The sequence below is a fragment of the Rana temporaria genome, chromosome 10, assembly GCF_905171775.1.
Source record: "Rana temporaria chromosome 10, aRanTem1.1, whole genome shotgun sequence".
Lineage (NCBI taxonomy): Eukaryota > Metazoa > Chordata > Amphibia > Anura > Ranidae > Rana > Rana temporaria.
Genome location: NC_053498.1, coordinates 98,509,943 through 98,524,412, shown reverse-complemented (window position 1 = coordinate 98,524,412; position 14,470 = coordinate 98,509,943). Strand labels below are relative to the sequence as shown.

The 14,470-nt window shown below is 43.7% G+C and overlaps 1 protein-coding gene across 1 annotated transcript in view; it reads left to right on the top strand.

Annotated features, from left to right (window-relative positions):
* SDF4 (stromal cell derived factor 4) overlaps positions 1–14,470 on the top strand; it is a 55,651-nt gene continuing 41,181 nt past the window's right edge. The window contains exons 1-2 of the mRNA XM_040325798.1: positions 1–107; positions 12,031–12,365. Coding sequence (XP_040181732.1) covers positions 12,061–12,365 — 305 coding nt within the window. The 5' untranslated portion in view covers positions 1–107; positions 12,031–12,060. The remainder of the gene's footprint in view (positions 108–12,030; positions 12,366–14,470) is intronic.

Below are 14,470 nucleotides of genomic sequence, written 5' to 3'. Positions count from 1 at the left end.
GTGCGGGCGTGTCCTCTCTTCCACCTTCCCCCTGAGCCGCTCGCTTCCTACTTCCGGTTTTGCAGGAAGGAAGGTGCGGGGGAGCTGGTCTGCGGCTGTGTGTTCAGGTAACTGATCGTATGTAGTGATAGATTTATCTGTATGTGCGGAGACATTCTCACTCTGACACACACCTCATTTATTTCTACACCATCCTGCTGTAAATGTATACGGGGATCCTGTTATCACTTACACACCAGACCCACAGAATGAATGGGGCTGTGAGATTCAGGTACTGCTGCTTTCTTCTGTATTATATAGAGAAGAGAATGTATACAGTCCTTTGGTAACACTATACATTAACCAGGATGACACAGCTGCAGTATATCTCGTGATATAAACATAGTGTGACACAAGCAAATTCAAAGTGCTGCGCTATTGTATCCATCACATGAAAAAACACAATAACACAGATTTAGTGTAATGAACAAATAGAAAAAGTCCAACGAGTCCACATTCAGTGGTGATCAATCGTGCATCGCAAATGTGACACCATTCTCTGACTACTGTGTGCTGTAATCCAAGCCTTCACCCTGTGACAGCATGCAAGGTTTACCGAAAGGAATAGACCATGCAATCTGATTTTGGTGCGGACCAAAAAAAGGTTCCTGTGTGAGTTTGGTCTGAATGCAATAGCAGCCATACTATATGTATGGTTGAAATCGCATTGCACGGACATCGCATGTGATTTGCAGTGCATCACATCGATCTCGCAGAAGTAAGAACCGACACTTGGTTCTAAAGGCTGGGTGCTTTTTACTTTAATGCAATCCCTACATTTAACCTCTTCCCCACCGCGCCATAGCGAAAATACTGCTACAGCGCAGTGTAGTTATTCCGGGACGACGTCCCTGGGACGTCCTCCCAGAATCCTTCACTCGCGCGCCCCCTGGGGCGCGCTCGCGGAATCATCTGTGAGTGCCGGGTCTAGAAGACCCGGCGCATCACAGATCGCGGTAAATCGCCGCTGATAGCGGCGGTTTACCACGTGATCGCTCCGTCAAATGACGGAGCGATCACTTGTAAACAAACCGGCGTCATGTCATGAAGCCGGTTCCTCCCTCTCCTCTCTGTACCGATCGGTACAGTGTGAGAGGAGAGGGGGAAGCAGCTGCTGTGGGATGGATCTGTGACACATGCAGTCACAGATCCATCCCTCCCTCCCTGTGCAATACTCTGCAATTAACCCCTCATACTCTGCAATTAACCCCTCATACTCTGCAATACCCCCATACCCCCCAATTAACCCCCCATACTCTGCAATTAACCCCCCATACTCTGCATTTAACCCCCCATACTCTGCAATAACCCCCCCATACTCTGCAATAACCCCCCCATACTCTGCAATAACCCCCCCATACTCTGCAATAACCCCCCCATACTCTGCAATAACCCCCCCCATACTCTGCAATAACCCCCCCCCATACTCTGCAATAACCCCCCCCATACTCTGCAATAACCCCCCCCATACTCTGCAATAACCCCCCCCATACTCTGCAATAACCCCCCCCATACTCTGCAATAACCCCCCCATACTCTGCAATAACCCCCCCATACTCTGCAATAACCCCCCCCATACTCTGCAATAACCCCCCCATACTCTGCAATAACCCCCCCCATACTCTGCAATAACCCCCCCCATACTCTGCAATAACCCCCCCCATACTCTGCAATAACCCCCCCCATACTCTGCAATAACCCCCCCCATACTCTGCAATAACCCCCCCCATACTCTGCAATAAACCCCCCCCCCCATACTCTGCAATAAACCCCCCCCCCCCCCCATACTCTGCAATAAACCCCCCCCCATACTCTGCAATAAACCCCCCCCCATACTCTGCAATAAACCCCCCCCCCATACTCTGCAATAAACCCCCCCCCCATACTCCGCAATACCACCCCCCCCATACTCCGCAATACCACCCAACACTCCGCAATACCACCCATTACTCCGCAATACCTGCTAATACGTTGGATGCGCAGGGCTCAATATTCTGGAATTCTCTACCTCTATATATAAGACGTGAGAAGGATCTATTAAAATTCAGGACGTTTTTAAAAACTTTCCTATTTGTTCAAGTGTATGGTCCTAATTAGGGTAAGATAGTAGTATTAGTATGGTATTTTAGCTTTTTTAAATGTTATTATGTGATTTTATAGTAATGATAGATGTGTTCTGTATTTTATATGTTGGTTCTATGAGCGCATCGAGGCCTGCTGGTAATGACTGCGCTCCCAATAAGCATTTAAATAAATAAATAATATGACAGAAACTATTTTTTTTTTACAGAATTTTCCGTGTTTTTTCTTTTATAGCGCAAAAAATAAAAATCGCAGAGGTGATCAAATACCACCAAAAGAAAGCTCTATTTGTGGGGAAAAAAAGGACAAAAATTTCAGATGGGTACAATGTTGTATGACTGAGTAATTGTCATTCAAATTGTGAGAGCACCGAAAGCTGAAAATTGGTCTGGTGAGGAAGGGGGTTTAAGTGCCCAGTGGTCAAGAGGTTAATTAAACACTGCACTATTCTCCAACAGAAGCTTATTATGTGAACATGATGTATGGCCAGAGGGAATGAGGTGTATGCTCACTTTTGGAAGAATTTGCTGCTCTAAAGTTGTCCTGTTTTGTTGAGAATCCTGTTGCCGCTTCTATTTTGCCGTGTATACAATTTAGCAGTTGGATAACCTGAAAAACAGGAACTCTGTTACTTAGGATCATGCAGGTGTGTAAACCAGTCTATTTAGGCTGCAGAGTTGGACTGGGATGCATGCCAGACACTATGGGGGTTATTTACTAAAACTGGAGAGTGCAAAAGCTGGTGCAGCTGCATGCAAACCAATCGGCTTCCAGGTTTTATTGTGAAAACGTAATTGAAAAAGTTAGACGCTGATTGGCTACAATGCACAGCTGCACCAGATTCTGAGTGCTCAAGTTTTGGTAAATCTACCCATTTAAGGGCTACATTAACCCTGGTGATTAGAGCTGGTGCGAAAAGTAATGGCAGGAATCGGCTTCCTGCTGCTTCTCTCAGCGATTAGTTGCAGCTATTTTGTGTGCGTTCAGAAGCAAACACCACAGGTAATAGCTGGCTGTGTAGAGTGCTGCAAAAAGTGGTGACCTGTCATTATAGCGAACAGGGCTGGCTGCCGCACCTAGTTGCTGAAAGGCAGCACCAGGAACTGCTGCTACAATTCTCACTGGCCTTAATTGCCAATGTGAATGTAGACTTAAAGCGGATGTCCACCCAATTTTTTTTTTCTAAAGTCAGCAGCTACAAATACTGCAGCAGCTGCTGACTTAATAAATGGACACTTACCTGTCCAGCGCGCCCACGATGTCAGCAGCCGAGGCCGAGCAATAACTTGTCTCTCAGCGACCCCACCCGCCGACATCCTCGGTGAAGGAATCATGAAGCATTGCGGCTTTACTGCCCAGTTCCCTACTGCGCATGACGCGCGCCCTCACTGGTCCCCGCTGTCTCCCGGGACCAGTGTGTTTCCCAGTATTATACAGGTATCTGCACCTCCCTCCCCCCAGAAAGGTGCCAAATGTGACACTGGAGGGCAGAAGGGTTCCGAAAAGCGGAGTTTTTCCACACTTTTTGTGTGGACCTCTGCTTTAAGCCTGGTAAAAATGGGCAGTTAAGCTGCCTTTTTACTGCCCACTGAAAGTCTGATAAGGCAGCCAGAGGGGGTTGCTATACAAACCTTTCCCATGCCTTTGAGGCCTAGGAGAGAGCGTGGCATCACAATCGCTCATGTAAGATCCCAGGAAGTGTGGAGTACTCCGGGTCACATACCTCCAGCACAGTTCAGGGGCGTCTTCTAATGAGATTTGAGGTACTAACCATCCCCCGAGATCTTACCAGAAGGGGGCATCAGCTGTAGGGCAGAACCCCAAGCTACGATGCCTAAATGTACAAATGTGTGTGTGTTTTTTTTTTTTTCTTCTTTCTGAAGCATTTTGACACTTGGATTTATAAGCAGACCTTATTCTGCCATGATAGTCCTTGTAATAGGGTAACATTGTGCCCCGGTCTCCCTACTGTTCTACACCATCACCCTGTCACATGAGCGTCTGATAGACTACAAGAGGCTGCATGCAGCCATCACTAGAGTACGTATACGTCGATGGAAAGTCGCTGCCAATGGCGCAGGAAATCGGTTCTAATTAATTAAAAAAAGAAAGCTCTTTAACAGCTATGAATCATCAAACTGCTGCGTAATGAAACGTCCCGTCAGTGCCAGGTCGGCACTTTTAGCCTAAGGCTCTGTATACTATTGTTTTCTCCTTCAGGGATTTAGTCCTTCTAAAATTCCTGCATTGTCCTTGAAGCTTTCTTGCTGTGTTATGAATTCTTATTTGTATCCTGATCCTGCATCCATCTGCCCCGAGGTTTTCTGATTGCAGTGCTCCCTGACAGGAGTTGTCTGTAAGCTCTTCCTCTTGTACATATTTTATCAATTTTCTTTAATTTCTGTTATCATAGACAAGTATATACACTCGCTGACCACTTTATTAGGTACACCTTGCTTTTATCGGGTTGGACCCCCTTTACCCTTTAGAACTGCCTTAATTCTTGTGGCATAGATTCACCAAGGTCCGTTCAGCCTGAACCATTGATACAAGGCAGGATGGATCCATGCTTTCATGTTGTTTACGCCTAATTCTGATCCTACCATCTGAATGTCACAGCTAAAACAGACTCATGAGACCAGGCAATATTTTTCTTATCTTCTAATGTCTAATTTTGGGGAGCCTATGCGAATTGTAGCCTCAGTTTCCTGTTTTTAGCTGACAAATGGTCTTCTGCTGCTGTAGCCCATCTGCTTCAAGGTTCAATGTGTTGTGCATTCAGAGATGGTATTCTGTATACCTTGGTTGTAACGAGTGGTTATTTGAGTTACTGTTACCTATCATCTCAAGATATTTTTGTCCCTACAACTGCCATTGTTTTTCCAGACCATTTTCTGTAAACCCTGGAGATGGTTGTATGTGAAAATCCCAGTAGATCAGCAGTTTTTGAAATACTCAGACCAGACCTTCTGGCACCAACAACCATGACACATTCAGAGTCACTTAAAGGGACACTAAAGGAATTTTTTTACCTAGCTAAATAGCTTCCTTTACCTAACTGCAGTCCTGGTTTCATGTCCTCATTGTTCGTTTTTGCTTTGAAGTTGCTGTAATTCTGCTCTGATCTCCACACTTCCTGCTTGTCTGGCTCCTTATGAAAAAACTCATGCGAGCTTCTCACTGTGGTCCATTATCAAGAAGGTGTGATTACTGTGTGTCTAAAACTCCTCAGAACCAATCAGATTCATTTTAAAAACGAACACTGCCCTGTGTTTGTTTGTTTTTGTTCTGTGTGTGTCTGTACTTCACAGAAACATGAAACTAGTTTAAAAACGAAACCAGAAACTGTAGGTACATTATATGATTGATTTTTTTTTATCTATTTTTAATCATTTTTAAAAGGAATCAGTTAACTATTATGTCTCTATACCCTGTAAACAGTCATTTCAGCAAAACATTTTTTTTCCTTTACTGCTCCTTTAATCCTCTTCCTTCCTTCCCCATTTTGATGCTGTTTGAACTTCAGCAAGTTGTCTTCACCATGTCTAGATGCCTTAATGCATGGCGTTGCTGCCATTTGATTGGCTGATTAGCAATTTGTGTTACCAAACAATTGAACAGGTGTACCTAATAAGGTGACCCTGCTTTACTCTATCCAAAATGAAGAAAAAAAAAAAAGTTTTGCTTTTAGTTCTACTTTAAGGCCTCATTTCCACTGGCGTTTTTACAGCCACGTTTCTGAGCGTTTTTTACAGCTTAAAAACGCCTGTCCATGTTATTCTATGGCTTCATTCCCACATAGGCATTTTTGAGCTGCAAGTGGCATTGACGTTTTTGAGCTGTAAAAAAAACGCGGGACCAGGGCGTTCTGAAGCTCCAGAGTAGAGCTGTAAAAACGCCAGACGTTAAACGCGCAAAAACGCTCAAAAACGCGACCGCGGCATTTTTAAAGCTGCAGCTCACAAAATAAACATGGACAGGCGTTTTTAAGCTGTAAAAAAGCCTAACAACAGTGGCTGTAAAAACGCCAGTGGAAATGAAGCCTAAAGCTGATATAATCCAATAATATATAATTTAAAGTAGAACAAAAAGCAAAACTTTTTCATTTTGGATAGTTAGGGTAGCTTCATACCGTGTCTGTGCGGTTGATGCGTTTTGAGGTGTGTTTTTGATGCATTTTCCGGCTTTGTGCATTCTTCTTTTTTTTTTTGTAGGAGTTGTTAAACACAAAACCCTATAAAAAAAATACACCAATAACATGTCCATAACTTCTAAACTCAAAGAGGTAGAAGTTATGGAGGCTTCTCCAGATCGGAAGGAGTGGTGCGCCAATGGTGAAAATCTCTGCAATCGTTAAAGGCACTGGCGGGGTATATTGTCACGAGCGCTAGTGACCTCCTGTAGTGGCGAGGTCCATGTGAGTTTTTCAGCCTCTGGTGGTGGCATTGATACACCGATCACGTGTCAAGGTGGAGGATGGTGGAGACGTACGCCAAGAATAATTATCATCTCACTTTTTTTTTTCACTTTTTTTTTTTCTTTTTACCGCGATGCATAGTATGTATTAAGGGAAAAAAAAAAACTTAAGGCTCCATGCACAAAAGCTATAAAAAAACGGCAGTAGCTTTGCAGGGAGCCTTTCAACGTTTTTTAGCGTTTTTGCAATAGCTTTAATCAGCGTTTTTCAGTGTAGCTTTTTTTTTACTTTTTTTTCCAATGGATTAAAAACCGCAAAAAAACGCCGGCACCTGCGTTTTTGATCATTTTTCAGCTTCTTTCAGCGTTTGCGTTTTTCAGCGTTTTTTCCCGCCAAAAAACGTCACTTTGAACGCAAATTTCGGGCGTTCAGAAAAAAAGCCAATAAACTCCAAAGCTCATTAACACTAAAAAACGTCCAGGTGTGCATGGGCACATAGGCTAACATAGAGTTCAGTTTATGTGCTTTAAAAAAAAAGCCAAAAGCCAATAAACTGCAGTTTATCAGCTTCAGTGTGCATGGAGCCTAAAGCCCCATGCACACGAGAAGCAAATGCAAACACATGTAAACTCAAGTTTTCAAAGGCAAAAACCGGCGTTTCAAACGCCCGTTTTTGCCGCAAATTTCGCTGCGTTTTACCGCATGTGCGGCTATCAGCGTTCATAACAAAGACATTGTAGACCCTCCCAAAGCTTTGAAAAGCAAAAACTTTTGCGTCTGAACCCAAAATTTTGCGTCTGAAAAAACAAGCCTAAATCCAACTGCTTTAAAACGCCAAAAAACGTGAATGTGTTCATGGACACATAGGATAACATTAAATGTGTTCAGGGGCAGTTGGAAAAAAATGCCCAAATGCCTCTGAACTCGAGTTTACCAGCGTCTCGTGTGCATGGGGCCTAAGGCTTTACAACCACTTGAACCTTCAGTCAGGTGTCATTAAACACGGGTGTCATTTGTCCTTGTTTTTTTCTTTCTGCTCCCTCCGGCCTGTACATAATGTAAACTATGTATTGCCTCATTGCACGATGGCGCAATACACTGTGTGTGGCACCATTCATTGTTTCCCTTTCCTGTTTGTTAAAACTTGTGTTTGGCGACCTGTAAATGTGAGTCAGTAATCATTATCCGCTATCCCCTTCTACAAAACTCTCTTGTCTTCTTTATGGAATTTAGGTAGTAAGTGTCATGAAAACTTTACTCAAGCCATGTGTCATTATACTTCCCAAAAACCCCTCATCTTCTGTTTAATGTTTAGTCAGGTGTCACACGCCCTGTTATTGAGTAATTGAGGCATTACTCCTTTTGATCTATTACTGTTTTATTAATCGGTAGTCATTAAAGTGGAGTTCCACCCATTTCTGTGTTTATTAAAGGCAGCAGCTACACAAAGAAACACACTCGCCTGTCTTAGGCTGCTTTCACACCTGAGCGTTTTGTCGCCTGAAACGCGACGCTCAAAAACGCTAGAGGGGAAAAAATACATTATTTCCTATGGAGATGGTTTACATCTCCACTCCAAAACGCCTGAAGCTCAAACAAGTTCCGGACCCATCGGGCGGTTTGGGCGTTTTTGAGCGTTTCTATTTCCCATAGAAAGTAATGGAAACGCTCGATTCAAGCGACTAGCACGACAACGAGCGTTTGCTACGGGCGTTTTGTCGCTTTAATCAATAGAACATTTCACCCAGGCAGAAGATAAAAAAAAATCTACCAACATAGCAACAAGTGATGAAAAGATGATCATTTTTCCTATTGGCTAAAATAAAAAACGTTGAAGTACAAAAACGTTGGACGACGCTGTATGCAAACGCGCAAATAAGCATGAATACGCGCGAAAAAACGACCGAACGACCTACGCTCAGGTGTGAATGCAGCCTAATTGTAGCGGCAGTTCCTTCTGCAGCTCTCAGCGGCTAGGTGCGGCTGCCATCCCCAATCGCTACAATGACAGGTGGCCGCAGCTATTCGCTCTTCTGTGCGCAGATAGCGATTACCTGCCACGATCGCTGCTGGAGACCGGTACCACTGGCACAATCTCCCTGGTGTGAATGTAGCCTTAGGCAGAGCCGACAACATCCACTTCACATCACAGTTCCAAATCCTTACCCGGCCTGATACATTTCAAATGAAAACGGTCTGCATGGTCACATTTTACCCCCCCCCCCTTAATGAAATGTACATATGTGTGGGTACACACTACACTGAGTAACCCAGCCTAAATCTGTCGGCTTATTATATATCATATGGTTCACATAAACGGGTATTATTTGTGATCACATTACGGCTGCATTCACACCTGAGAAAGTCGTGCAATTTTATGGCGTTTTTGTACAGGTCAAAAGGTCACCAATGTAAAAAGCAGAAAAAACACCTGTAACCTGCCTAAAAAGAAGCTTGTGTACTTTTGTGAGCTTCAGGTGACAAAACGCTAAGATGTGAACTGGTGCCATTGAAATGAATGGGATTTTCTTTTCTTGTCGGTGTTTTTCAGGTGTGTTTTTTCTGGCATTTTATGAGCTGGAAACACTCAGGTGTGAGCAAAACTAACTTGCACTGTGTATGGCTGAGCTAGAACACGTATGTTTGCACATCATCCCAGGAGTTCTTCATATTAATTTGGATCTGTATATATTTTGCTTTCTCAGGTGCCTCCCTATCCCTTTCATCAATATGCTGATGTTTGTTCTTAAACACTTCAATACTGGGCGCGTTCACCCCCTTCCTGCCCAGGACAATTTTTGGCTTTCAGTGCTGTCGCAGTTTAAATGACAATTGCACTGTACTCAAACTAAATTTGTATTTTATTTTTAGACCAAGCTTTCTTTTGGTGTTATTTCCTCTCTAAAGCCTCATTCATACACACGATCGGATTTTCCACAGACAAAGCGTCGACTTTTATTTGAAAGGAACTTGTCATGCATACAAACTGCACACAATTGTCTGCCACCAAACACGAACGTAGTGACGTACTACGTCGTTTTTCAGCTCTTTAGTGTCACCCTTTGAGCACCTTCTGCTAATGTTGTGTTTGAGCATTGCTTCCGAGCACGCGTGTTTGGACTTTTGTCTGACGGACTTGTGTACACACGATCGGAAAATCTGACAACGGACAGTTGTCCGTGGAAAATTTTAAAGCCTGCCTTCCAACATTTGTCCGCAGAAAATCCAACAACAATTGTCCGGTGGAGTGAACAAACGGTTGGATTTTAGGCCAACAGTCAACACACAATTCCCGTCGGAAAATCAGTTTATGTGTACGGGGCTTTACACTGTGACAGTGTGTGAGGAAAGGAATGCCGATAACCGGCAAGTTTACATGTGATCAGCTGTGATTGGACACAGCTGATCACATGGTAAAAGGTCGCTGTGATTGGCCTTTACAGCAATCAGAGCCCACCAGATGCGTGCCCCAACGAGTGAGCTGCGCTGTAGCCGCCTATCGGCTATAGCATGGGTCTGAAGTGGTTGAATCAATTTTGTCTTCATTATATGCCTGTAATCGCTGGGTCGCTGTGCTTCTATTTGCCATTCTGGAGGGAGAGGCCAGCAGGGTGCTCTTCAAAATGCCTTGATAGGTGGATGTCAGTCTGGAAGAGTGCAAGTCCTAGGCAGGCTGTAATTGTGTGTAGACAGTTCTGAATAAAAACAGCCCACATGCTGAGTTTCTGATTAAAGAACTGAAATCTAATAAATGAATGGGACAGTCAGTGTTGGGAGGAAAGGACTAGATGATGCTGGATGTCCTCCAGCCAGGAAGCGAGATGTGCTCTATCTGACTTGCTGCAGCTTTTAATGCATGCTGCGAGAATCTCAGTGTGCTATTAAACAGGGAAAGCATTTTCATTACAGGACAGGAGCATGTACGGCTGTGCAAGAAAATGAAAATGAAAAGGTGAACGAACACTCTATATCAGGGGTGCCCAACCTTTTGAAGAGTAAGGGGCACTTAGGTGACTTGGTAACCGGTCTTGGACCACAATGAACCGAGAGGGTGTATAGCAGCCCACTCTACTCTATAGAGCCCACTCTGCTCCTTTTTTTTTTTTTTTTTTTTTTTTTTTTTTAAGAGGATTGGATTGGAGGTAGGTGAGATAGTCCATTTACATCTGCCACTTCTTAGAGGTGAATGGAGGGTCCGATTGGGTCAGACTGACCGTGTGAAAGGGGCCCAAGGCTACTTTTCACTCTGATACACTATGGTTGTTTACCTGCATCACGAGTGCAGCACAGTTCACCTGTGGCTTTCCTGCAGGTTAGCTGCACTTTGCCCTAGACTTGTATTATATCCTGTAGGTGTGGTGCACTTTTAGAAAGCGCAGGTAATAGAAGCCTATGGCTCAGTGCAGGTAATCCGTTTAAAAGCAGCCCAATAACCACCGCAGAACAGATATGCCCACATATACACTGTGATTTAAGTAATTAATAAACTTACCTTTAATAATAGTATTCTATTGTATTCCAGAGCAGGCGGTCACAAGCCACATCAGAGGGTTTCGCGGGCTACATGTGGCCACTGGTTTGGCACCCCTGCTCTCTATACTCTTCCATTACCATTCCCCCCCTCCCCCCCCCCTCCGTGTGTGGACGATGAGCCAGTGCAGCAGTCCGGGGATTTGAAATCCCGCTCTTCTCCACCTTCTTTCTGCAGGGCTTATGGGACATATAAGAATGATTGCTGATTGGTTAGCACTGGTACAGAGAATCACTCTAAACCATGGGTCCCCAACCTGTGACCCTCCAGCTGTTGCAGAACTACAAGTCCCATCATGCCTCTACCTTTTGGGAGTCGCACTTGTAACTGTCAGCCTTGCAATGCCTCATGGGACTTGTAGTTCTGCAACAGCTGGAGGGCCACAGGTTGTGCACCCATGCTCTAAACCAGGGGTCTCCAAACTGTGGCCCGGGGGCCAGATGCGGCCCTTTGCCTGCATTTATGCGGCCCCCTGGGGCACTATTCATCCCACTTATGAGACACTATTTTGCCCTCTAACTCCAGAAATGGAGCATAATTCCTGTCAGTGACATCACCAATGTGACCCTATTCCTCCCCCTAATACCAAAGATGGGACATGGTTTACTCCCACTGATGCCAGCATTTTTTTTTATTCCTGCTGGCCACAGTCCGTCCCCCCCTAAAATCTGAAGAACAGTAAACTGGCCTTTTGTTTAGAAAGTTTGGAGACCCCTGATCTAAACCATCCCGAAAGCCCTACAGAAAGAAAATAGGAGCAGGAAAATCATTTCCCTGTACAGCTACACCAGCTATGTTGGCACCGACTGTTCATCACCAGGAAGGCAAGTACAGCAGGGAGGTGAGGAGGATGTAGGGTGCACAGTGTTGGTTTACATTTTTTTTTTTTCAAAAGGTGAACTAACCCTTGAAAGGTTTCTGTTTCATGTAAGAATTTTCTGTGTTCTTCTTTATTTTGCAGGTATAAATCTTCCCCTCTACATTGCCAGGAATGATGGTATCTAAGCAGGCCTTTATGTTCAGCTTGGGCTCCCTCTATCTGTCCCTTCTATTTGTCTTCCTTCTCATGGACGTCTATGCCAGGCCTGCAAACAATTCGTCCATAAAGGAAAAACCCCTGGACAGCAAAAACGAGAATGAGATACTGCCCCCCGACCATCTGAACGGGGTGAAGATGGAAATGGACGGCCATTTGAACAGGGATTTCCATCAAGAGGTGTTCCTGGGCACAGACGACTTCAATGAAGACTCAGAGCCAAGCAGGAATAGGAGGAAACTCGCCGTTATCTTTTCTAAGTAAGTGACTGAGGGCAATGTGCTCACAGAACAGTAGTTTTGTATGTTTATAGGAAATGGCATTCTTGTAGTGCAATGTCTGTAAAAGCCGAAAGGTGGCACAATTCCCTTAAATAAGAACAGTATAGGTTTTTATGATGGCGCACAATGTGACTGGTAGATCTATGCATTGGTCAGTACTGCAAAGTACTGAAGATCCTTATATCTGTGGTATATATTACCTAGTGTTCTGAAGAATTGTATACATACTTTGAAGTTGTGAAAATACATTGGAAGTGGTTATTTTAAGTGAAAACCACACGGCAAACTTATCACTCCACAATGCACCTTTGTGTTATTAACCACTTGGGGCCGGTTCACACCCATTTGTCGGCTTAAAGACCGGAGGTCTTTTTGCAATTCAGCACTGCGTCGCTTTAACTGACAATTGCGTGGTCGTGCGACGTGGCTCCCAAACAAAATTTATGTCCTTTTTTCCCCCCCCACAAATAGAGCTTTCTTTTGGTGGTATTTGATCACCTCTGCGGTTTTTATTTTTTTGCGCTATAAACAAAAATAGAGCGAATAATAAAAAAAAAAAAGCAATATTTTTTTACTTTTTGCTGTAATAAATATCCCCCAAAAATATATCAAAAAATGTTTTCCCCTCAGTTTAGGCCGATACGTATTCTTCTGTAATAAGACAGTGCAGCGCAAAACAATATGTTACAATAAATTACAATAAGTCCATGAGTGATCATAGAAAGGAATGAATCAAAAATGAATGCATCAAAAAAATAATAAGTCCATCATACGCAATAAGCGTTTATTGATCAGTTTGCGCAAAAGTTATATCGTTTATAAAATAGGGGATAGTTTTATTGCATTTTTATTAATATTTTTTTTTTTTTACTAGTAATGGCAGCGGTCAGCTTTTTTTTTTTTAATCGTGACTGCGACATTATGGCAAACACATCGGACATTTTTTTGACACATTTTTGGGACCATTGTCATTTTTACAGCGATCAGTGCTATAAAAATAGACTGATTACTGTGAAAATTACAATGGGAGTGAAAGGGTTAACCACTAGGTGGCGCTGTAGGGGTTAAGTGTGCCCTAGTTGGTGATTCTTACTGTTAGGGGGGATTGGCTACGTGTGACAAGACAGTGATCACCGCTTCTGATTACAGGAAGCGGTGATCACCGTCATTGTCACTAGGCAGAGTGGGGAGATGCTTGTTTACATCAGCATCTCCCCATTCTAACTCACCGTGAGACGATCACGGGTATCCCCACGGCGATCCAGTCCGCGGGACCCGTGGTCAGGCTCACAGCTCGCGGCGGGCAGGTGCACGTTCACAATGCCGCGATCTTAAAGGGAATGTTCATGTACGTCCTTCTGCCTGTCCGAGCCATGCTGTCGACCTATAACGGCAAGAAGTTGAGGACATGTGTTCCAGTGCGTTTTTTAGGTGCGTTCCAGTGCGTTTTTTAGGTGCGTTCCAGTGTTTGTTTTTTTTTTACAGCGTTCCAGTGCAGGAAAAATGCAGCATTTTCTACTTTTCTGGAATTGCACACACACTGGTGTGAACTATGCCATTGAAATCCATATAACCTACTTTCCATGCGTTTTTGATGCAGAAAAAAAACACACTGGACTGCATGTGGTGTGAACTGTCGCTGAAGGAAAATGTTCTCCCCCCTTCATGACCAGGGCATTGTTTGCTATTCAGCACTGCGCATCTTTAACTGGCTATTGCGTAGTTATTCAACACTATACCCAAATCAATTTTTTTTTATTCAAATAGAGCTTTCTTTTGATGGTAGTTGATCACCACTGGGTTTTTTATTAAATGAGAAAAGAGCAAAGAAATTTTCATCATCTGAAAATGGAAAGAGTACGGCACAACTACAAACCTACCTAGACATGGCCGTCTATCTAAACTGACAGGCCATTTATTAGAATGAATAGGACTTTGCTTGCTTTACAGTTGCAAAAGAAAAAAATGTCAAACCGCATTTATATATTTATTGCTAAATGGGGCCCCTAGGTCTTCTCTTCCCTTCCAAATAGTAAAATAATGATCATTGCCATATATCAGGATATGGGAAATTTAAACGTACT